General features: G+C 41.4%; 1 protein-coding gene across 3 annotated transcripts in view; it reads right to left on the bottom strand.

Moving 5' to 3' along the window:
- The window catches only part of igf2bp1 (insulin-like growth factor 2 mRNA binding protein 1), a 45,947-nt gene extending 19,481 nt beyond the window's left edge, over window positions 1-26,466 (bottom strand). For 2 of the 3 annotated variants that reach the window (XM_031575125.2, XM_012841864.3), the window contains exons 1-2: window positions 25,836-26,464; window positions 24,480-24,540 (exon numbers count right to left, since the gene is read on the bottom strand). In XM_031575125.2, coding sequence (XP_031430985.1) covers window positions 24,480-24,540; window positions 25,836-26,010 — 236 coding nt within the window. In that variant the 5' untranslated portion in view covers window positions 26,011-26,464. Of the gene's footprint in view, window positions 1-24,479; window positions 24,541-25,835 lie in introns of all 3 variants that reach the window. The other variant, XM_031575128.2, reaches the window with a different exon arrangement.
- Window positions 26,467-26,780: the final 314 nt, after the last annotated feature.

Below are 26,780 nucleotides of genomic sequence, written 5' to 3'. Positions count from 1 at the left end.
GGACCCTAATACATACATTTAACTTTGCAGCTAATTCATTCATATTGACACACCTTAGCAACGGCCAACTGTTAAGGTGGTTCCCTAAACTAGAGATAGCTAGGATAGCTCATAGCTAAGTTAACTGGCATGCCTACTTAATTTACATGCCTCGTGGAGGCTTGCGCTCCATAGCAGCCTGTTACACCCAGTCAGGTGGGAATTCACGACACCCGTGACAACACAGTTATGGAAGACTCAGTGGAAATGAAAATGTGTTATTTATGCCGTGTTGATTTCACCTGATAGATTAAAGGGTTTCATACGTGAAAGAGGCGAGACAGACAAGAAGAAGTCAAACTGCATAGCAGCGTTACTTCTACAATCGGGTCCTTAACTGTTTAACTTTAGAGGGGGAGTGTGTGCCCATGTGCCATGAAGAAAAAAAAAAAAAAAGAAAAAAACACACACACACACACACACACACACACACACATACACACACACACACACACACACACACAAGCCACTACAGACCTCCCAATTAACCATGTGAGGCCCATAGCTGGGGTGAAAGGTCAAACAGGAAATGGAATTGCAGGAAGTGGCAGTGGTATTTCGTCCGCTTTCCCCTCGCTCTCTATCCTGAGGAACTTCCTGTCTCATTTACATCCCCCAGCCGCTCAGCCAATCATATGGCAGTATGGGGGGAGGGGGGTTTAACATGGAGAGAGAAGAGGAAGAGAAAGAAAACAATAGGGCTTCCAAGAGGAGCATTCTCTCTTCTCTCTCTGCAATGCGCCCCTCCCCGATTCCTCCCCTCCAACACACACACACACACACACACACACACACACACACACACACACACATATTCACTCACTCCCAGTTTCCTCTCACTTGCCTGAGGAGATAGAAGGATGGGGGGAAAGAAAGAAATAAAGAAAGAAAGAAAAAAAAAAGAACTTGGTGTGGGGGCGGGTATTAGACTGGATACAACAGATCCTGCTGATTAGGAGCCCCTATGCACTGCCATAGGAGAAGGAGGTTAACCGTAGACCGGCCTCTCCAAGATGGCGTCGCTTCAACACACCCACCCACCCACCCACCCCCACACACACACCCACACACACACACACACTAGGTCTGCAGCAACTACATGACTAAAACTGACTATAAAAGTAGTTGCCAGCTAATGTGATAGTCAATTAGTTAGTTGTCATTAAGCATGTTGTTGCATTAACTAGTCTAGGAGCATTTCACCAAACCCTGGCCTCTACTAGGAGGTGGGTCAATTGCTTTGCATTACCGCAGGATTAAGCAGTACAGGCTCACATCTTCTATACACACACACACAGGTATTTTGAAAAAAACCATGCTGGCTCTGCGGAAGGCGACTTCCCTAACTGTAGTGCAAAACCAACCTAAGTATGACTAACAATGAGCGACGGCCGCCTGCATGGCGATTGCAAAATATGGGAACGTCCACCGAAATGATGATTCAACTTCAATGGCCATTTCCATATCAACATTTTTTTTTGTCACCAATTCACTACGTTGGTGTAAACATTCCATTTTTGTTTATACAAACTGAAAACGATGAAGCTATAAAATTGGAAAACAAGAGAGTTGCTTGCTCTGCTGATGATGCCATGGTCTCCAGCAATGCTCTGTGCATATGAAGAGAATTAGTTACTGGAAAGCAGGCACACACACACACAACTTCCATCTCGTCACAGACCCTGAATGTAAATCTTGTGATAACGAACCCATGAGATTAAGCTATTCCTCACTTCAAAACAACTTGTGCAATGATGTGAAATGTGGTTGGGCAGTTTGTTGAATTAAACTGTATGTTTCACCAAGTGTCAGCGATGTTTCCCCTAGGATTATTTTTTTGCAGCAGTGGTGTGGTTGTGTGCACGTCCATGAGCCCAGGGCACTGGAGCCATTGACGTCGTCACACTGGGACAAAAGTAAAATGATGTGAATGTGACGCAGAGAAGTCCATTAAATGTTGAACTAAACCAAACAGCTGTTTGGAAATATGTTTTTTTTTAATTCCTTTGAATAAATGCATTAGTTATGGTATTAATGCACTGAATATAATGTGGTATGATTTTGTTGCTAATATGTTTAATCAAAAAAAAAAAAAATCATGTTTAAAAACGCATTAACAGCGCATCTTGAAATATATCAATTATATAGGATTTTATTTTGAAATAAATCAACTAATCAATTCATTGGGGAAAAAAAAGAAAGAAACATCAGATTATCAAAATAGACGTTAGTTGCAACCCTCACGCACATGCACAGACACACAGTTTGCACTGCCAACTGCCTCGGCCGGTAAAGTGCACATGGGTTGGGCGGTTGAGGTCTCCTCCCCATAACGTACCCAAGGTTGACACGTGACTCCAGAAACAAACCCACTTCACAGGGAACTTCAGAGACAAATCATCCCGCTGCCCAGAATGCAACAGTACATATCTGAAATAGTGGCTTGCAAGGCACTTATGGGAAAATCTATTTAAAACAATACTGGGTTAAATATGAGGAAATAAGGGATCCAATATCAGTCAATAAGTGAAATAAACACAAAACAAAAGTAATGAAAACAGTATGGTAAAATACAGCAGCACATGTAGGTGAACCTTCATTAAAAGGTTATTTATTTAGTCACACACACACACGCCTCAAAAAAACTTCACAAAGCTCACAGCAAGTTGTGTGGTCTACGATTAGTTTGACACACACTCAGATTTGGATTATATTTCGACCTAAACCGGTTCTTCGAGCATGCATGCTGCTCTGTTTTTAAAATGAAGTGTCAAGTGACAAAACAACCTGTACAGACATATGAGAGACATATGACTGCTGATATCACGGCTGTACACAACACTGTTCTTTCTACTGAATATGATCAGCCAATGGCTTAGCAATCAGTCATGTGTCACACACGTAATTCACCAACAGTAATTCAGTAATAATCAATAAAGCCATTATGATGGCACCTTAGAACACAGTGGGCCCCTATTTCATTGACGGGCAACAAGCAAAGTTTGTCACTAAAGCAATCGCTTGGCGTGGGAGCATTGTGCTGACTCACCCATGTTTGTGCTTAGGATCTTGTTAATGAGCTTAATGATTTTGAGAAGTTATTAAATTAGATACTGTGATGTGGCCATTACACATTCGCCACTGAAGAGTCCAACGCCAGGATGTCTTTTTTGTCACTTCATGTTCTTATACCAAAGTAGGGCCATCACATATAACAATAGCTCCTCGCATCCTGTAGTAAATTACTTTTGAAAATTCTCTAATACTAACAAACAGCAACAATAAGAAAACCACCGTAATGGCCGCAATATCGAAAGCCCCATGCATTCGAGAATGTGCAATGTACCTTTAGAAAGGAGAAATCTACTTGTTCATTTCTTAATATGGAAATGAAGACAATTCCAGATGGATTGATATTAAGATGTATTTTTTAGGTGTGACCATGCAATCTTCGAACACTCACAACCTTTCAGGGGGGCAACCGTACAACCCACTCTGAAGGCTAGTTCACAAATTAAAACCATGTGATAACTTCTTCGGGGTCAGGTTTCGGAAGCCAAGACCAATTTCATGACTAGTTATGAAACTCACTGATGATTTAATTGGCCAATAACATAGTATATTAGTCAATATTTGGCCTGCTTGCTTCATTGAAACTGATTATTTAACGGTTTAACTGACTTATTTAGCTGATCTTATTAGCTGATATTAATTAGATCTGAGGGATTCTTCACACAATCACTCTTTTTATTGTTTATTTCATGCAAGCTAAAAACAAGTTCTGCGTGTCAAGAACAGCTAAAAGGGGCTAAATTAACAAGAATGCTTATGAGTTTTTCAGTTCTATTTTTAGACCTAATAAACACGGGGCACTTCAACAGGGCATTTGCTGTGTAAAAAAAAAAAAAAAAAAAATTCTCTTCCAGCCTAATCGAGAATCCTGAACTCCTTCGGCTGTCGGGCAGGGCTAACAAAAGGAAGCTGGTCTCCCTCTTGGTAAAAAAAAAAGCTCACAGACAGTGAGGGAGCGTCTGCAGCAGCGGCGCAGGGCTTGGGGGGGTGGAGGGGGACATTCCCTTTACCAACACCACCCCACCCCCCCTGCTCATTCCTTCTCTCCCTCTCTGGCAGTCTCTCTCTCTCTCTCTCTCTGGCTCTCGGTTATGGGGGCCCGTGGTTGTAAGTTCTCAGCTGCTTAAAGCTTACGTGAAGGTTCCACCGAACCAGCCCCATGGCCAGTGCAGTGGAAGTGACAGAAAGCAGTTTGTTTTAATGCAATGGTTCACTGTCCAGCTCATGAGTCCAGAGTTACAGCAGACAGACAGACAGACAGACAGACAGACAGAGAGACAGAGAGACAGACAGCTTTAGATGACATACAGACACATGGAGCAACCACTTTTCTCTGCTCTGGCCGTAACTCAAGGCATCCAGACAGACACACCCAGCAGTGATGAGTGAAGTAAAATCAGAGGACTGAGGAGTGAGGGAAGAGGAAGAAACTGACCAGACTCTGGCACCACACACAAGCTTTTGGGCATATTTTTTTCTATGGTCCTGCCATGTCAAGCACATTCATTATTTAAGATCAATTTTAGACATTTCATAGCATCTAATTAAACTATCAACTGTGACTAAATGCCACAGAAGATTTTTTTTTTTAATGTTTTAAAAACATAGTTACGTAAATGTCAGTGACCTGGGGGGGGTGAACAAAAGAGAGTGGCGTTTGTGTGTGTGACTGAGACAGCGTGCGTGTGGACACATGTATGAAAATTGGTGAATGACTGTATACCAGTTTATATAGAAGTGTGTATGTGTGTGAGGGGAGGGAGGGAGGGAGAGAGAGAGAAAGCAAATGAGAGAGAGAGGGAGGGAGAGAGAGCACGAGTGAGAAACAGAGAGTATGCGTGTGTGTGTGTGTGTGTGTGTGTGTGTGTGTGTGTGTCCTTTTATCCTGGTCTTGCTAACAGGCATGTGACACGCGGCGAGTTGTAGGCCTACCAAGCCCTTAGTCCAAAAACTGCTGATCAAAGGACAGCTAGTGTGTCAAAATGCTTTCATCAACACTGCAATAAGTGCAACTATACCAGCGAAGAGGAGAGACGTGACCAGTCAGTGCACAACTAAGAAACCAAACAAGCCAAACTAAAAATAACCCGTGGTCCATCTTGGAAATCTTGCATTTCCTATCAAAATATTGATCACGAATGCAGACACACACACACACACACACACACACACACACACACACACACACACACACACACACCACTAAAAGAAATCCCCAGGCCAGTTATAACCTAAAGCTGTGCAGGCTTTTTCTACTGATTTAGGAGAAAAAGAATATGATTGTTCACCACGTGAATGACCTCCATCCCCACTTCATGGGGCTCTCCATAAGTGGGTAGAGTAATTAAAGAAAGAAAGAAGAAATGCAGAAGAATGTCTAGCAACACACTCCTTAGCAAAAGCTAGCAATGCCAAATTCAAAATCGCAGTGATGCAAGATATTCAGCAGTACCATCATCTTCACAGAACCAGCTTGAGGCTCAAAAGCAAAGCAAAGAAAAGTTTCTACCATCAGGCCAGTGCAAGCTATGGCTAGGGCTGTGGCAATGGCTAGGGCTAATGCAGTGTTTCTACTATCAGGCCAGTGCAAGCTATGGCTAGGGCTGTGGCAATGGCTAGGGCTAATGGATTAGGGGTCTCAAGTCACACACACAAAAAAAAAAACAGAAAACATTTGCATTTCTACTGTCGGGCCGATAGCCCCGCAGTATTTCCCTAAAAACCGGTCTCGGTGTAAACTTCACCCATCCTGCCCATTTCACAAGACAGCGGGAAGTTCAGGTTGAGGGATCATGCTGTAAAGTCTGGATGCCTGGCACGTAGGAATGTACAGTTAACACTTAAATAAAGCTTATTCTTCCTAACGTAAATAGACTCGACAGGTTTCTCTATTGCTTAAAACTGTCATCACTGGAATAGAAGTTAATTTGGCAATCCATACCACAATAACCTCAAGACGTGGCTTTAACATAAGCCAGCTAACAGCACAATAGCAAGCTAACGTTACAGTCTCAGTTATAAGTAGCCTATGTTTAAAACACACTGTCGGCTAGCATAACATGCTAATCACGCCATGCAATAAATTGGCTTCAATGATCATCCGATCTGAATGGTAATGTAACATCCATACATATTGTGCAGCTGTGTTTTGTACTGAAATATGTTGAGATTTGTGTGTTGTCGAACATGACATGCACCATGTATATAGCCTGCCTGTGTCATGTTTGTAGCACAGGGGATATTTTTTTTTTTTTTTTTTTTTTTAAAGACCTCAAGTGAAAATCAAGTTTTAATCTTGTTAACATGTCCATATGGTGTTTTTGATATGATACACGACATATCATGAGTATAATAAGCAGTCAACACCATGGCTGAGCATTTCCACCTTGGAACTACAGAAATATGTTATTTTGAGGAACAGAGATGAGATGAGATCGGGGTTTAATCAATGCCAGGAGAGAAACAATTGTAACATACTTTGGTAGTAATTGATGCGCACACTGGTAGTGTCAAAAATTGTAACTGTTAAACGGGCATATAAAAAAAAATCATGTTGGTTGTTGTACCCTACTTGATCAAGTTACCATGGTACATTTGTATCAGCCCAAATATAAAAAGCGAACATTTTTCAGGTGCTGAGCCAGGTCCAACGATTCTCCATTTTTTTGTATATCTGTTCTTGGTAGCGTATGGTTTATTTGATAGTTACTAGTTATCCTCTCTTACCGGACACCGCTAACCCCGCATTTCACCTTGACACCGCCTCATACACCAGCTAACCCTATCTGGTCCAAAGGGTAACCAGCGGGCCAAAAGCCCCAGGCCACTGGCCCCGAGGTGGCATGATCGAGCTCCGGAAGTGACAACAGAAACACAACTAGCCTTGGCACACACTAGCTTGTCCGCATTTGGCCTGATGGTGGAAATGTGGCTAATAACGGAGTGTGTTCTAGGGGCCACATCTCTTATGCACGTCACAGGACGCCGGAGAGTGGGGTGCTTAATGGAGGAAGGCTATTTTTCTGACCCAGTGGTTACCCTGTGGGGTTCAGAATGGAGAGAGAGAGGGAAAGAAGGAGAGAGAGAAAGAAAGAAAAATAATAGATGAAGGAAAGAAAGGTTCCATCATGTTTGGAGCTCAAAAGCACCCCTTCCCCCTCACCTCTCTCTCTCTCTCTCTCCCTCCTTCCTCCCTCTACCCCCTGCGAAATTCCACAGCACTAAAGACGGAAAAAAAAAAGTTAGGGTGCAAAGTCTTTCCCTCAGTTCTCTTCAAGGCCGCGATGAACAGTTCCCAACCTTTAACTCGACCCTTGACCTCAGCGAGGACTGGGAATGATCTGGATACAAAGTCTAAAAGGAGCCAGAGGCCATGCAGGGCCAGCAGTGGAGGGACTAAGACAATCAGACATTTCAAAGGTTTTGAGGTTTTAGTTCAGGACCAGGCCTCCTTGTTTGTGGAAAATGGCCCCTTCAACCCACCCCCACTCCATACTTTCAATTTAAAAGACCATTTATGATCAAAGTTGCATGCTTCTGCACAAACAGAATAGTCATACCCTGAACCGACAATGTAAGACACAGAAGTTACATGGTAAAGTTCATGTTGGATCATGCACAGTGTAATATTATATGTAGTTGCAACTGCGGTGATTGCAAATATGTGCCATACAACACACTCCGATGACATATAATATTCCTAAGTCAAACCCACCAAATGTGTTGAGTAAATCTGGCTGACATAATTTCTAATTAAAAAAAAAAAAAAAACAATTCATTTCAATTATGCAAACCCTCATGTCCAGAACGATTTTTTAAAACGTGCAGTGTAGGCTACATACTCCGCCATGACGGACCAAAGACGTGTATTTTTATTCATTTTTAAATTATAACGATTTGTTTCACACAGTGTTCTCGGGTGATGTTATACGCACAGTTTTTCCGTTATTGCATATGCACCAACATATTGTCTATCCTTTCGTTTGTGTTTTTTTGTGGGCGTATTCTGCTCGGGTGGAGTCGGTGTCGTGGGTGGTAATGGTAGGCAGGCCAGGGTGAGAACAACAACTCTGGAATCCATTTAGTGGTATATAAAGGGGATGTGTCTTCAGTCTGGGTCAAAGTTCGCGCTTCACTCAAATATGACCTGCACTGCAACGAGAAGATGGAAGCCGAGCAAGCCTCCATTTTGTGAGTTATACTACGTTGCCAGCTTGAGCCTGAATCATTGGCTATTGAAGCCTGTAGACGGCGAATACATGACGAAGGAAATTGTAACAGTTTAACTTTAAATCACTCTTGTCAAAACTGAACTTTTACAAAATAAAATTAAAAAAATCAAGGGGCAAGATTGATTTTTGACATTTTGGCGACTAACAGAACGTGTGACCACACATAAGTGTTTTCATCAAATCTGGAGTGAATTTCATTCATTTCTGTTTACATGCAGACTGCACCATGGATCGATCCTTGATTTATGCCTAGGTGGTTAAAGTCATATCAGGGGTCAGAATTATAAGAGCCTTGAGCATCGCACACACACGCACACACACACAGGCGCGCGCCATTTTGTTAACTGCCGGGCCCTGCAGTGGTGTTCTAAAAGAGAGTGCAGAGCACCCCTGCCCTATATTACATCAGAACAGCTTTCTCGATGGAAGGACAGATCAGCTATAACGTAGGCGACTTCAACCCATGTTACGATATTCCCCAATCTAGAACATTTACATTCTTCTGAAAATGTTCCTCGCAATCGCTAGCGTTATATGCTCAATCTAGAGGGAATGGGAGAAAGCTGACAGGGATGCGCTGAGCTGGGGTAACATGCAGGCTTTTTTTTCTATTTCATTTGTATTTATGTAGGCCTACACCATGCCTGATTGTATTCTTTACATGTAGGATACGTCTTTTGAATTACTAATAAACTAATCAATAAACAAATAGATAGACAGCCATAAAAATCACACCACAGTCAACCATTAAGGTAGATCCGCGATTCTCAATACACTTTTTGTCAAATTCCGTTGAATTGCTCATCACGGTACTCTAGCTGGCTCTGCGCTCAAAAAGCCCGGTGTTCGTACACAGTCCTGGCTCTGTAAATGGGAAACATAATGAATAAACAATTCTAGCCAATCAACACTTTGCTTGTGAAGCAGGCAGGCCAAGGGAGGGGTGTAATTTGACTGGCTGTTGAGCTCAAATAGCAACAACCTTTTGCCTTTATCTTAAAAAAAAAAGTGTAACTTTTGTATTAATTTGATTACATACCCAATTATATCAAGAGCTGGATACGTTTGTATTTGTTTGATGTAGAGCAAGGGATTGGACGATATAGGTAGGCTACTTAGGTACGGGACAAGGCCAAAGACGCACACTCTCGCTTATGACTCTTATTCTTTGACTGACAACTCCTTATAACCTTAAGGTTATTGCAAATCACGATTAGAGCAATTCATAAGAAAACTGCCGGAGACAACGTGTATTACCTTTTACCGTAGTCACCAATTTCAATTTAGGCAAATGAAACCTGTCCTCGTCCTAATGCATGCCATTTCAAATCGGTCTCTCCTTATCAGGCGGATTTTCATGCAGGCTACATCACAGAAGCCTATGCAAGAGTCGACCTCAACCATGCGAGCCAGCGAATAGGTAGCCATCTTCATTTGACAACGCCCAATTACCCTACTTAGTAACAGTCAAGATGAAACCCAGTGGAACGTCCAGTATTACAGTGGATTCATATGAGTTTGCAGAAGATGTGTGCAATATTGTTTGATAACAGTTCAGTGAATAAAAAGAATGGTCAAAAGTTATCCTACTATCCACGCCCCTCTGCCATTTCATGCCAGATTTGGATAATGGTGTGAGTGAGAGTCAAAGCAATGATCTGATGTTTCAAAGCAACGAGCTTTCCTTGATTAATTAAGGTAAGATGATTGATTAATAAAACAGGTTATGCATAATCTCCACCGTAAATTCACATTAATACCAACATCAGAGAATAAACATGTTATCTAGACGACTAAAGTTCTTTCTTCACTCCAAATGTCAGAATGCTGTGATTGTAACACAGAGTGCATAGCGCTTTGTATCGGTCTTTTTGACGGATGCTTTTAAAATAGCAATTGGCATGAGAAATCTTTTCGTGTGCAGCTCCAACGGTGCAGCGGCTTCTCGCGCACACCTCCCCCACAGCTCGAGCAGCGCTCGTTACAGCCCCTCGCTGGCGTCAAGGGGGAAGCCTGCCTTCATTCATAAAGTCAGTAAACTACTCGAGAGTACTACAGCATCGTGAAAGAGGCGGTGCGCGGAGCTGCAGCACCGCCCACCGCAAAGAGACAGAGGGGGGTGGATACAGTGGACAGAGATGGAGGCTCGACCATACAAGCACATCGAAAAAAAAGGAGAGCACGCTGAAAAGTGTCAGTGCACTATGATAGTAGCCTAATACACCTGTGTTCAACATGCCCTTGGCCAAAATAATAATTGGATAGAGACGCGGACAGGTGGGATTCAGGCACATTTCGCGCAAATTGGTGGATGGACTTAGTCATTCCGTGCTGCATGTATTCCTCAAGCTTTCCCAAACGTCATACAATATTCCTTTATCTCCTCCTGCGGTATCAACCCTTAAAGTAAACGCACGATTAGATCGCGGTTTCAGCAATGAGAAGTCCTGCATTTCAGGTTTAGTCAATAATAGTTAGTATGCACCATGTCTCTGCTCGTGTCAAGGAAGCAGAACCAATTTATCAGCTCTCAAGCGTTTAATACATTTAGCCTAATTGTTCAACAATAACAACATTCTCAAGACTGACGAAGCTATCTTTCATCGATATCCAAATCAACCAACAACGATGTTTTCCATTAAAACAGGTTTTTATATTTTAGTTTTGCGAGGATAATAATGAAAAGCATTGAAATGACAAAAATATAAACGAACGAAGAAAACTAATTAAACCAACATTAAACACAACGACTAATGTGAACAAAATGTGGGCAAGACAGCACAGCCCCGAGTGAAAGACATGGCTGGGAGACGTCACGACAGAGAGAATGGACTTTACACGTCGTTGCTGTTCTTGAGCAAACATCATATCAGTACGATACGATGGCAATGCAACAATGTATTGCAGAATCAGTAAATACGATGGCAAGATAGTTCCACCTCTATACATTACTGCTTTGATTTGGCAGAAATATTTCTGAACACCAATTCTTCCAACGGTTGCATTTTCACCATATCTAAGGATGTAAAGCATAATGTAAAGGTGCCTTTAAACCACGTTTAAACATTAACGATCTTTTCCTTAGATGACTGAAGAGTCTCACCACATTTATTTGTGGTAGACTGACCATGTTGTGACCCATGATTATTATGTGACACTGGAAAATATTTAGAAATGACAGGAACTCACTTCACTTTCAATGAAGAAACATTTAGACAAAAATCTAAACATGATTTAAACACTCATAACTAAAAAATGTCCAGCTATTCAAACTGATTTTATTACAACTGTACTGTGCAATATTGACAGGCTAAAACTGTATGTAATTAAATTGAATCAGTTGATCAAGAAACACATTTGTTGATAGATGTGTTGTAAAAAACATGGAATATTTAAAGTGCAAATATTTATGTACTACAGTTGCCAATCAAACTGATGTAGAGACCTTGTTGATGTTTTGTGGTACATCACAGTGCCAAATCCTACCAAAACACACTTGTGCACCGCAAAACCAATGTTTACAAAGAAAAAAAAATAATAATAATAATAAATCAGATACTGAAACAAACAGACTATAAATGTGTCCTATTTGACTTATCCTTAAAACATTTGGAAAACTACACATCAGAGTGTACAATCAAATCAAAATGGTTAACTTTTGAACAACATTACAACCAAAATAACCCGTAATAAGTAACTTTTAAATCCATCGTTAAAGTCGATACGGGTGGTGTAGCACAGCTGACAAAAGTCAGCTGAAGACTCACTCAGGAGTGATGGCCCATGTGAAAAGTTTCCTTAAAGAGCTTTCTCAACTCATAGATTTGCACAATTGAATCAAATGTTCTTTTAAAAATATTAGCAATGATTTACAGACACCTTCAAACATGCACTCAATGGCTCCTCAAAATCTACAAGATCCCACTTAGACCATCAAAACAAAAGGTGCTTTGAAAACACCTCTACACATTTTGCCTTTCCATGAGGACAACATTAAAGTGAGCCAACTCTGAAGGACACTCATGAGGACATCTTCTGTGAAGGAGCAACTAGCATCTTCCAGTCTCTCACAATGAGTTGCATTCAAGCTCTGAGTTGTCCACGTTCGGGGAAAAAAAAAGGTGCGGGTGGGTGGGTGGGTGGATGGGGGGTGTTCACCCTTCTATAGGTGTGACACATGTGGCTAACTTTGTATGGGTTCTCAGGGCTGGCTGCTTCTAAACAATGTCCCCCAAAAGTGACCATGGGCACCAGTACATGCCGAATCGCCACAGCAACAGCAAAGCTGCATGCTTCTCCTCTTTCGTCTCCCTTAAAACAGTTCAAACATTCCATGTTTGGATCAACTGGTCCATCAAAGCATCATGACACAAGAAAATGCTTTCCTTTTCATAGGCACTACTTTCCTTGGCTCTTCTGTCACTTATGTTCATGTCCTCTACATGTCATCCGTTTCCTTCGAACACTATGACGATTATATCTGGTGCAATTTAAACTCTGCGGCTCTATTTATGCCCTTGATCAGCTGTGTTATAAGCTTTGTACAAAAGGTGTTTTCAAACGAATAAATGCAAACTATGAAATTTGATTTTGGCATCAGAGATCTACATGGCAGAGGAGACCTGAATTAGGGATCAAACATTTAGCCAATAGGTCTTTGCAAGGTGTATATATAGAAAGGATAACACAAATATGTTGAATCTGCTGTGAAAAAATGAAACCTGGTGAACAAAAGATTTTTTTGTCACAAGTTTCCATTTGGTTCCAGCAAGTTCTGTTAACACTGGATGTGGTATACCTTTGATAGAAGGTTTAATTCAACAGTGCATAGATTGAAAATAATATTCGACAATTTCTTAAGCTTTCCACAAGAGATGGCACAAACTAAAGATTGTATTAAATTGTGTGAACAAGCGCTAAATGTTTAAAGAGAGATGTTACCTGTGTCTCTGGACAAAAGTACTCACGCATCTCTAGTTTTCGAAACCACAGTAATCATTGTATTAAGGAGTTGGTGAAGAAATCATGAAAGTGCTGAAAGAGGAACGCCAGGCCCAAAATGCCAAACAGCGGAGTGCTTCGCTGAACTGACTGTCAAGGGAATCCACTTGAGCTAATGTTGTCTAATTGTCAGCCGACCCCATTCAGTAAATGGCCATATCCACAAGATGTGACCAGCACATTCACATGCATATGCACTAGGGTCAGTCTTTGCCATGCTGTGTGATGGTGAGGTGAAAGGCAGGGTTTAAAGCAAAAAAAAATCCTGAGCCTGAACTTTTTTTTGTGTGTGGGAGGGGGGGGGGGGTGTGTCTTCCCATGGCATGGACACATTCGCAGGGTAAAAAAACCATCCAAACAAACAAACATTTAGAAATGAATGATTGCAGATTATGGTGAGACTTTTGAAACTGCAATCCCAAGAAAGGTCAGTAATAGTCCTCCACCTCACTACAATATGGTACTAACACATGTGGCATTTACGATTTCTTTTGATATCAAGTTTTGCTGCTAAGCTTTGTCCTTGAAAGGTTACAAGATGACATGTTATATGGGTATGTCAGTGGAAGAAGATTTGATTTGCAACCATTTAATTGATGATATATGAAAAAGGACAGCGATTTACTTTTTAAACTGTTAAAGTGCAACAGTGAACTGTAGATAATAATGTAGTTTTATATTGCAACATTTCCATAATTACTTTGTTCAAAAGAAATAATCGTAAATTAAATACTAGGAAATTAATAGAAAATATATCAATAAAATAAATAACAAACAAAACATTAAAATGTTACAAGAACTGGTAACTTTAATGTTGGGAAATAAATACAAAACAGGACTTTGTCCATGTACTTGTTGGTGGCTTCGTCGACATTTAAGGAAAACATGGCCGGTTTTTTTTTTAGCTTTTCCGAAATACGTCTTTTAAACTCTGGTGTTATGCCGTGTGTGTTAAAATAGCGGCATGCTGATTGGATATTGACAGTTTAGTCAAACACACATCACACCCACGGTCAGTTATTGATGCCGGTACATCAGCTGTGGATGTTGCTCCCGGTAAAGGCGTTGTGTGTTGGAGTGCTAGCTAGTTGCATAGGCTATATTAGCTTTCTCGAGCACAAAGTGCAGAAGCAAGCACCTGCTTCTCTTAACTTCTAACACCAGCTACCAAAAGGCTTACTGTCCTTCCCTTCCCATCTCTTCTATCCATGCCCAGCGCCATTTATTTTCATGAACTTACTTTCCATCCTACTCTCCTTTGGTGTGGTGTCTCTCTACTCGGGCATCTACGCTAGGCAGAGCGATAGAGAAAAGTCGGTGTTTGAAGCACATTTCCCCAAGACCCGCACAAATCTACTTCTGATTGGCTAATAATGTTATTCTGAGAGCGGGAGAGTTGTGCTCCTTTCATTTCATTGGCAGACAAACTCATAAACTCGAAAGTGATGGTGATGATATCGAGACGTGTTTTTTTTTTTTCAATATACGAATTTTTTTCGCAGCCAAACACCGCACGCCGGAAATCCGGCACGGTGCCGGAATACTTTAATCCCTGGAAAGGCCTGGCTGGAGAAGGCATGACCACATGTGGGTTTATATGAGAGAGAGAGAGAGAGAGAGAGAGAGAGAGAGAGCGCTGGGCCCCACCTCTTCTACTCTCGGATACCCCTTCCATTTGCTTTGGCTCTGTACAAACGTATGGGTGTGTGCGAGTGTAAGTGTGTGCAAGTTACAAAGTTAAAGAAAGAGGCGGGGGGGGGGGGGGCGCAATACCAGCACATGCCTGTTTGGCAAGACATGTGACCTAGAGACTCCATTTTAACTGATTTGGAGTCAGAGAGAGAGAGAGAGAGAGAGAGAGAGAGAGCTGAAAGTGTCTGAGAGGTAAATTGTACACAGGGAAATGGCACAAGGGTAATGGTAATGCCGTGGCTCAAACTGTCCAAAAGCCCATCACCTAATACATTTTATTGACTTAACACATAAGTGCAGGAATTACTCATCTGTAGGTGCAAATAAAGCCCAAAACCCACAAAGCATTTCTGCTTGTATGTACATTTATAAACAATTAAAATGGCACCAACTGTGTTTATGAAGGTAATCAATAGAGTTAAATAAAATCAAGTGTATAAAAATAGGTTCTTGGTGTATATGTGCATTTAAATATTGTGTGTTTTTTTTTTATAAATGCAGTCGTTTTGTTCCTGCAGAGACTCATGTGGGACTACTAAATGTGGGATGAAACGTAACTACTGATATATATGTTCAATGAAGTCTGTCCTAGTAAAATACATCTTTATAGTCCACATCGAAACTCTCCATAGCCTTTTGGGGTTACTTGTAGCACTAGACAGGCTGCATGGTTCTTCACACGACTGTCCATTACAATCCATTATAGAGTACTGCAACATGCACAACTTCTGAACCGGAGTCTATTCATATAGTATACCTTACAGGTTCACATAATCTGTTCCTGCGTTGAATTTGTTGTCCTGTGGCAACATGTCCACAACAAGCACGGTTTTCTGCTGCATAAATACCCCAAATTAAAAGAACTATTTGAAACTATATAACCTAGCTTGCTTTACATTTTCATTACTTTTATGAAACCAATCCTGTGTTACGCAAATCCTTATTTCACCGGAGACCAGGCCCAAGCCATTACTATATTTTGCATTAACCTATGCCACCACACAGCTCTTTTGCTCACAGATCAGGTCACAGATGCAGTTATCAATTGCGGACATTCAGTTTAGTGGTGGGATTTCAGTGTATTTAGGCATTCCGTTTAGAGATGGGATTTCCATTTCAAATGTTTACATTTTGTTTGATTTCATGCTGTCAAAGATTATCAATAAAACTTTGATTTGTAAAAAACTATTTTGTATTTGATTTATCAGCATTTGTGTTTGTGTGTCTTCATGATTGGCATGAATTAGTCATTAACAATTACGATCAATTAAGGATAAGCTTTCAAGTATGCAGTTTTATGTGATTTGATGTTTGCACTAAATGTTTAATTTGACAATTATTTTACAGGTAGTGTTCACCACTATAGGTCATAAGTTGATCCTTTTTAACTACTTGGTTTCTAAGTTCTAAAAAAAAAAAAAAAAAAAAACAGAAACCAACACCAACAGTTTCAATCTACACTCCACCACACGTTCAGACTTCTAGAACATACAGCTACATACCAGAATCAATTTGAAGTATGTACAAACTTACTATATTCGTAATTGTTTCCATATTCTTAGTATTCCTATAACTTACATTTAACTTTAACAGTTTAACAACACATCTGTTTGGTCTATGCATTACTGTCTGAAAAGCAACATATATCCATTGGGATTCTTCCTGGACATGTGAAAAGTGTGCCATAGGTCAAAGCAAAAGTTCTAGTCACCAAACTGAATTTTTTTGATTAATGCGCAAAAAACCAAGGACATATTAAGGAGAACTGAAACCATATGTACCAGACGCATAGCTCACGCAGAGCTATTTCCTGGTGACATTTTTTTGGATAGTTCATTAGTGGTGCTGCTTAACAACAGCAAAACATCTTTATCTGCAACCTGTGTGCTTATTTAACCTCTTGTCCCTTTCCGACACCTCAACCTGATTGGACAGCACAGGACATGTGGCCATTTCTGCTGCCCATTCCCCTCATTTGAAAAACGGATACAAATATGTAAAGAATTTAGGTTTAAGAGGCACCACCCCCTACAAGTTATTCCCCTACCTCCCTGATCCTTCCCCTTTCTCTCCCTCTCTCTCCCTCCCTCTCTCTCCCCTCCTTTTCTCTTGTTCCTTTGGTAGTGTTTACTGTGGCCTTCGGCTGGGGCAGAGCCTATCATGGGGGCCAGTTCAGGAGGCACATAATGAAAGGGTTAGAGGTGAGAGGGCCACAGCCTCACAGAGCAACAAAAAACAGCTGGGTAGGGAGGTGTGTGTGTGTGTGTATGTGGGGGGGGGGGGTTTAAGTCTTTGCTTATGGTAAAAAAAAAAAAAAATAGTTAAATAAAGATAACACTATCAGACGTATGGCCTTCCATTTAAGATTTAATTGTGCATCAAAAGCATGGCAAGTCTTTTTCTATGTATTAGTCACAGGTATCAAGCTGTCTAAGCTTCTTATGCCAAGGACCACAAAATCTTAAAATTACCAATGCATTCATATAGCACTTGTCAGTGTGTAATGTGTTAAATCAATATAAAGAAAATGATAAAAACAAAGAAAAGAAAGTTTTCCCTGTTGGCCAGCATAGTAGAAAAGATGTTCTGTAAATAATTTAGCAAATCAACAGTTCTTAAAGAACAGGCATTTTCCCCACATAGCTCATATGTCCATGTTAATTAAATGACAAACGCATTCTCAGAGTCACTGCAGGAGGAGGGGAGCCAGAGGAAGCACAGTCCTCCCTTCCTCCTCACAAACTGACTTAATCAGTATGGAGCCAAACTGCTTCTAGAACCACCTTCACTAACAGGGTGCTTCGCCGGTCTGATGTAATGCCGCCCCGTGTTCTGTGGAAGTGCCTCAAAATGGACCCTCCTCCCCCTCTTAACACCAACCTCCGCCTAAAAACACCACCACCACCACGGCCACCATAGGAGGCTCCAACCGCGCCCCTTCGTCCTCAACCAAACGCCTGCAATCATTCCTTGCACACATTCCACAAGCGCCGCCTCATCCGAATGCTACAATAGCGTATGGACTATAGCATGAGTTGGTGTGCTCCCACTGGAGTGAGTGGGGGATGGGAGTTGGGAAGGCTAACAGGGTGTGTGTATGTATGTGTGTGTATAGGGGCAGAAGGGGGGCGGGGCGGGTTGGTAGTTGCTTTACTTCTCTGTGTCACTGCCAGGTTGTGGCAATTTGACCTTTCTACGTAATGGGAAGCACTACTCGTCTACGTTGACTCAACACCAACCAGTCAACAAAAGAGCTTTAATTCAAAATGTAATGGCTGGTATCCCTCTCCACATACACCTTCTCACGTACCAACCCTTCCCCTTTTTTTTTTTTTTTTTTACCCCCCTCGTCACATTTGCAACCAACTCTCCTTTTCCCCCCCTCATTCTATGGCTTCTTCCAGGTCAAAGCCTTCACATTTGTATCAAAGTGCTCTCTGCGGTGGGCACATCTAAGTGACTGTGTGTGTGTGTGTGTGTGTAACCGTGACCATGCAGTGAGTGAGTGAGCAAAGTGTGTTGGCTTGGATGGGGTGTGGGAGGTTGGGAAATGGTGACGAGGGCTAGTCAGAGGCAACTCACCAAAATCCGAGAGAGCGTGAGCGGGGAAGAAAACTGAGGTGGAGAGACTCAGCCCCTTTAAAACAGGACAGATGGTTCGAAACGGGGGGAGGGGTGCATGCTGGTGAAGCACTAGTCTATAGAGGGGGGAGTGGTCTTGAAGAGAAGGCATACATTTCTCACCCCCCACTCCCCCCCCCCAACCATCCCCACCCCTCTACAGATCCGGCCACACATGCAGAGAAATCCCCAAGTCCTTCTCTCCCAAAGCTCTCTCTCTCTCTCTCTCTCTCTCTCTCTCTTTATCTTTCAAATATTTATCCTGATCTGGTTATAGTGTTATGATGGCAGAAAGAGAGACAAGTCCACAAGACAGTAGAACCATCCAACAGCCTCCTACATCTACATCTCCACCCCCCCCCCTCTCTCTCTCTCTCTCTCTCTCTCTCTCTCTCTCTCTCTCTCACACACACACTCACCAGCAAAGCTGATCATATGACTCAAAACGGAAGAGGGAAAGAGAGCGACTGTAGGACAAAGACAAGGTGAGAGGTAGGCAGAATGAGAAAGGAAAAAAGGGAACTGAAAAAAGAAATATCCGAAGCATACATACGTCCAGCCATTTTTTTTTTTAAGCCGAGTGACAGTCGCATGTGTATGTGTGCCGTAATCACGAGAAGGACGAGCCCCCATCCTTCCCCCTCTCTCCCTCTCTCCCTCCCTCCCTCTCTCTCTCTCTCCTTCTCTCCTTCTCTCTCTCTCCTTCTCTCTCCCCCCACATTGTGTTTGCAAGCGCGTGCGACCGCCTCTCGCTGTGTCGTCAACGGCTTCTTGCGGAACGACTCACAGGTGCTCCCCCTTCCTGATTGGTCGCACCCCCTTGAGCTTGCCGGCCCTTCCCCCCACCCCACCCCCTGCCTTCCGTAGTACTACGGCCGTGAGCACAGAATACAGAGAGGGAGGGCGGAAACGAGGGAGAGCGAGAGAGAAGGACAGAAATAGGGAGGGAGAAAGAGAGAGAAGTAGTGAGGAGCAGCAGGGAAGGTGCCTGTAGAGCTCAAAGTCAACGCATGCGACCACTCCATGCTTCTTCAACTAAATACCAATGCTTTTAAAGATGTGCTTAAAACCCACAGTGTCAAAGCTTTTACTGGATAAAGCACTACATACAAAAAAAAAACAACTCAATCTTTGACATTTTGAACAGTTCGTTTTAGTGACCTGGACTTCAAAATGCAGGTTTTGAAATCGTTCATCCTAGCAATGCATGTACTAACTGCATACATACAATCAAGTGTCACACTGTACGGGCATACAAAGCCTTCATGTTTTTATTGGAACTAGTGGAGTTAATTTCTCCTAACCTATACAACAATCTCTTCAAACTAGAGCTGTGCTTTTCTGTCCCACATTTACCTGTGACTGTATTTTTGCATGCATAAATCACACAATCACAGTTCACCTAGTAGTAGATGTTGCCATCTCATTCATTTAAATACCGCAGGTTGCTATCTGTATCTTTAGGAAAAGCAAATTGTAATGGGTGGTTAGGGGATAAATGCTTGCAATTACTGAAGAGTTTTACAAAATAAACAATTACAGTAATGAATGTAATCAGGTTTGGGGGCACAGATGGCTATTCTGGGTATTTGGTTAAAAAAACACTAAGACCATTTGACAGCGTTGCTAGGACAATTACAACCCTACAGACAAACTTCATCTCATACCCTGACCTGTTGGATGTTAGTATGAAATAACAGTGGGTCGGTGAAAGGCAATTGTGAGACCATTGTTTTAAACATTTAAGCATTGCTCTCTTTCTATTAGACACACACACACACACACACACACACACACACACACACACACACACACACACACACACACACACACACACACACACCAAACAAATTAGTAAACTATGAACAATGCTTCACTTCTACTGAAATGAGGTTCTTCAAAAATTAGAAACATACTTTATAGGGAATTGTCATGCATATGCTGACCACCTTTCATTACTACCACGCATTTCTTCACAAATATGACAGAAAGCAGTTATTCTTTTTTACAGAGGAGGACTTCATTTTTCTTGCCCAGCACAAGCTGACGTTTCTCATACTCCGCACACACATGGTTATGTAAGGTGGGCCAGGGAGAAAGCACACAAGAGTGTGCACAATAGGAGAGGACTTTGCTACTTAAGACCATTGGCGGCTGGTGAAACTTTTTGGTTGTGGGGGTTGGTTCTGCCAGGAAAAAATGGCTGGATTTAGCACCACATATTGTGGTAGCAGACAGCTTTTCTGATCCCCAAAACATGGGGATTTATTTATTGCCAATCTCCTTCGCCTGGCAAGACAAAAATCTGTTGTAATACTCTAAGTATTTTTATGAGTACACACACTTATTGTGAGTTGTCTATGAATTACATGTCACATTGTCTATGAATTACAGATTCATTTCAGCCACTTCATTTCTGAAATATTCTTTAGTGCACCAGTGTCCTATATACAAACTAATCTCAGAAACACAACAAACATGCACCACCGAAAATATCCCCACAAATACATTAATATGATCATAGTCAAACTTTACAAAAATTGTATCACTAAGTAGAACATTGGCTATACATTTTATCCATCAACATTGATCAGCTGGGAGAAGGAACAACAAGTCTCCTTTAATTCATCGTACTTTTATGATGATACTATGATCTAGTGATATAACTTAACAATTAAACTCTATCTGCCAGTTTTCTTACTCAAAACTTCCCCTCATTCTCTATCGTGATTTAGTCTGTTTAGTAAATGACCAGTTTCCCCAGACAACTTCTCATGCCAATGTTTGTTTTGAAAGTGGCAGCAAGGATAAGCTGGACCTGAACCGTGTGGGAGCTAAAACAACCTATTAGGATTCGGTCAGGATGATCCTCAGCTAAACTTGGGTGTTAGCAAGCAGTCCTTCATTGCACCATCAACCTAATGATTTCATTGTGCTCTGATGCTAAAATCAGTGGTCATATCCTAATATTGATTCTGTTTGCGCACACATTAAGCTTGGGCAAACTTCAACAGGCCCATGCAAGGTGGGACTCTGGTGAGCAAGTACAATGATTGGGCAACAGTTTGCTTTCAGACTGTAGTGATTGGGTTACAGAGACATGCATGCAGTACTGTAATGTGAAACTTTTTTTCATCCATTTTTCTTTCCTTTTTTTAGTAAGGGGGGGGGGGGGGGCGCAGGTCATTCCCCACTATGTACCAGCAAGTATTGGAAAACAGTACTCAGCTGCACCCAACCCCACACCCAACCCAGGTCTCCTCCAAACAAACACACACAGAGACACACACACACACACCCCCCCCCCCCCCACACACACACACTCTTCTTCCCCTGCCCCAAATTCCCTGGAATGATAAGGAAGTCTGTCTCACCAGAACCTGACCTAACTGCATGGAGCATACACAACCCCCCCCCCCCCCCTCCATGTTTCTCATAAAACTAGAATCTTAAGTTCTACATCAACTAATACCCAGTTCAACTCCTGTGCATAACCACTAGGCCTACGTTTTAACTCTTGGTAGACATGCTCTAGTCATCTGCATAAGAGAAAGATATTACAAGGGTAGTGCACATATTTCAGCCAAATCATATGCATGTATGTGCGCACATGTACACAGGCCTTTTTAAAAAACGAAATGTGCATCAAGCGCACGAGTGAGACACCGAGTAAGAAAGCAAAGGTATGTCTACAAATAGTCAACGACAAATTTACACACACCACCGAATTGGTGCAAGTAGGCTTATTAAAATGAGTTTACGCTAGAGTTCTTTAAAAAAAAAAAATTAAAAAAAACTATTTTACATATTTTAACTATTGGTCTGGTCAGTGAAAATGCGTGGCGTATTAGCCTGAGATAACACAGCTTACTTGAAATACCCATGACGATTAAAATATACAGAATCTGCTGTATATTTCAAAATAACATGTAACGGACGACGGGCGTATTACTAAGGATTTATATTACCAATTATCTGCTCATCTTGCAAACTACGTTTCATGTCAATATTCTAAGCATGTTATACAAATTAATCAAACGTCACTTTTCCGAGATTCTAAAAATCAACAACGTTTTCTGTGATCAATGTTATGTCCCAGTGCTCTACATCCATGTAGGTTACAGTGGAGGCCTACGCCATTTTCCAAAGCAGTGACGTTAGTCGACTTCTTGCAATGGGAGCGACCACGTGTCTATTGCAGCTAAAACAAATGTAGCTTCCATGCAAAGGTTACTCTGTATGGTGTGTAAAGCATTAATACGTGACGCTGTTTTTAATTCACAAACACCCTAACTCAGATGCCTGGAACAGTTTATTTACAATCATATTTCCTGCCCTACAACTACTGTTGCATTTTAGTTCAAACAGACACCACCAGATGAATAGTTTTCTTGTTAGTATGTCTTAGATCAGCAAGTGTCCCATATCCGTGATAAAATGATTAATCCTTGCATGCGCCATACAACCACAGCTAAACTATACATTGAGACTGCGCCCTAGTTGCGCTAATTCGCAAACATTTACCCGCACCATCCTTTTAGAAAATCATATAGTTGACTAGGGGCATGTCTTATTTTAAAACTTAACAAAACTTGATATGTAATATTGTTTAATTGAATACAATAATTCTCGAAGCCTACCTACATCGTCTCACCACTTGTATTCCATGTTACGACACACGCCATTTATATTTTCATTAAAATACACACAATACCAGTTTGTTTGTGTCCTAATACCCAATGGCACTCGAAATGATGGGATTATTTTCAACAGCAAAAGCTGACAGAAAAAGAGAGAGTTCTTGGGGGCGGGGGGCGAAGCCACCATTTTTACTCCTGATAATTTGAATATTTAGAACGAAGAGCCACACCGCTACTTTATGGGTCTCGCAAGGCTTCCCATTTTTACTATTCTTTAGTATTGCCCGAAGAACAGGCATTTAACAAATCAACATACTTATTTAATTAATAACGCCTGCGCTCTTAACATCTTCATGCCTGTGGTATTTCATGGAAATGTAAGCCTTTGTGAATCTTAACCACCACCTCGCCATTCCACGTTTCTATGAGTAGATCCTAGACTAGAACTAACAGAACAAACGTCAATTGTACAGATATACATCAAGTTAGATCTGAAATGTAGGCTACACTGTGGACAATAGCCTGTGAGGCCTACCAAGTCGACAGTGAAAAAAACCTTGCCAGCAGATGAAAAAAAAAACAATCAAAGCCATTTTAGTGATACAATGAGACGACTTAACAACGAGTTGGCTTAATTAAAACGTTTCCGTTACAAATGCATGTATATACCGTTAGTGTTGGTAAACGTATTCCTCTGTAACTATAAAGTTACACGTTAACCAACACCCAGGCCTACATGGTGGCAAGGCCTTGCGAGAAGTGAGCATGTGCTGGTAGAATGATGACGTTGCAACCATAATTCTGAAAACTGTGTCATATCAGATTCCTATATCTCATGAACATAAAAATAGGCGATACTCCAAATCATAACACCATATACAATATGATTGACATCTAGGAATATAAAAAGGACTATTTATATCAATGCATAAGTACGTTATCTACGTAGATGAATGATCTTATCATTGTCTGTTCAACGGACTACTTATTTTACGACAGGCTATAGGCTACATGGCGAGTGTGAGGTTTCAAATGGTGTACATCAACACATGCAACAACCTACATATCAGGATCACTTTAACACTCGCCCCACCAAACAACCAGGTTCTTCTGAGTAGCCCACGTAAAGAGATGCAGCAATCCAACTGTTAGGCTTATTTTTTTTTTTAAAAGAGCTAAATACCTTTGCTTCTTGGGGACAGAATGCTCGACCTCAATGCGTTTGCCGTGGAGTTCCACTTTACCTGAAGAAAAAAACAAATGTTTTTGACAAAATGTAGGCCCCTATCGTCATTGATTCGATTTGTGATCGCCCAAAACCTCATAGACTGGTGTGCAGCGAAAACTACATATGTCCCTCTCAAAGATCGTTTAGGGCGTACTATCAAATACATTGTTAGTTGCTATTATTGTAACAAATTGTATCGTATGGGTTCAAACAATGTAGGCTACATTAAGGGCTAGCATAGAGCAAAGGGGTGAAAAGTTACACACAGGCCTACAGTGATGGTAAATAGTTATTCAACAATTGCTTTATTTCATTTACTCCATCAACTTCCAGATACTTATACGGCACATAACTTGGGGATAACATTGACATAACTCGTCCACATATACCATACCCCATATTTTCAAAAAAGCTTATTTTAATTCACAATCAGATGGTAGCACGTTGCCATTTTTGAGACATGATTTAACATTTAGTAGTAACAGAGGGTAAGTGCCTGGAACTTCTTGTAATGATCTATGTTACACACAAAAGCATGGCGACCTTCGCGCTATAGAGCACATCACATGCTACATATGTTGAAAATCGCCAAGATACATTTTAGCCAAGAGGGCCTAAATGTGACCCGAGTACGACAAATGTTTTATTCCATCACACAAATGGCGTGGGCTCGTCTCTTCACGCCGGGTAACTATTGGTTGTATTGTGTGTTCGTTAAACATACATGAATAACGTTAGTATTTTATCTTGACTATATTGTCCTATTAGCCAAAAGGGGGAGGGGTGCGATGTGATTCTATAGCTGAAACGAGCTTACAGAATGTTGAACCACGCAAAGCTTCCAAGTGGCTTCAGCGTTTGAGCTACAATGAAACAGTGTTCACAAGAGGCCAAAATGTAGTCTATGCATTTGAACACCAATGCCATTTTCCTCGTAATGTGCTCCAGTGTAGCATGTTTGGCTGAAAATACATTTAAAACTGATTATGGTAGAAGAAAGTCGTTGCTACATCGGTGCATAGCCCCTCTCGTCGAGTTCCTTCTCGTTCAAAAGTTAGATCTCTTGTGGAAGCACATTACCTCAGAGACCTCGTTTCAATTAATTACAATTATCGATATGGATTATATGCTTGTATTTCTCCCTCTGTCTTTTAAAAATAGAATTTGCATTCGGGACATGAGACGTCAAGGGAGTGGGCATTGAGAGTCCTCTATAGCCTATATTTCACATAGTAGGTAGAGTCACAAGTGAATCATTTTATAAAAAAGGCAAAGGTTGACAAAAGGTTCCATAAGATCCAATTAACTTACCAGAAAATGTTTCAATGGCTTTCATAGCCCATTGGTCGTCCGGGCAATCAACAAACGCGTAGCCAGTTTTCATGAGAAACTGTCCAGAGTATGGAATCTTGTAATCATCAAAGGTTTTGACCAAGTCCTCTGCAGTCACGTTTTCATTCAGATTTCCAATATAAAGCTTGTTCATGGTGACAGTATCAGGCTCTCCAGTGAAATTAAGAAATCAAAACAAACAAACAAAAAAACTTGACCGAAACGCTCTAAATGATATCACAAGAAACGATAGGCTATAAGGCGACTGCACTATAAAAAGCACTTGTAGACGTTATCGAGCTGTACGTAGAAACGCAATTTTAGAATTCAAAACAATATCCAAAAAACCAAATGAGAAAAGTTCAGCTAATAGTGGACTAATGCTGTAGTCTGATAAAGTCCAGTAGAGAAGTGGAGAAACCTTGACTGTAGCCAACCCAGGCGAATTTCTCGCAGTGTAGAAATGGTATCAATTTGAATGAATTAGATGGTGGTTATGGTGGAATAGTGGTAGAAGTATGGCGGGATCGGGAGAAATTCTTTCCTCTCTCTGCCCCTCAACCTCGAGCTGTACCCTGCACTGTCACAGATCCTTCTGACTAGCGATGGCACCGCCTCTAAACCGACTCGAATTTACTAATTTTTTGTTTGCAAAGAGGAAACCACGTGGTCTCGGAGTAGCTCGAAAGGGCCGTCCCTCCTCTCTGAGCAGCTCAGCGGATGGGTGTGCTGGAGAAATGAGGCTTGCTATGTGCAATGCGTTTTCACGTTCTGTGTGTGGATGAGCAATAAACATAAGTAGTGCACAGTTGTCAGAAACTATGCCTTTTCAGTTTGTCTGCAAGCGTGATATGAGAGGCAAAAATCATGGGAGAGTAGGTTCTGGTTTTATTTATATTAACATGCGATGTGATAGAATAGGCA

Source organism: Clupea harengus, chromosome 1, assembly GCF_900700415.2.
Source record: "Clupea harengus chromosome 1, Ch_v2.0.2, whole genome shotgun sequence".
NCBI classification, from domain to species: Eukaryota; Metazoa; Chordata; class Actinopteri; order Clupeiformes; family Clupeidae; genus Clupea; species Clupea harengus.
The sequence above is the reverse complement of the archived record's forward strand: the minus strand, read 5'-3'. Positions and strand labels throughout refer to the sequence as shown.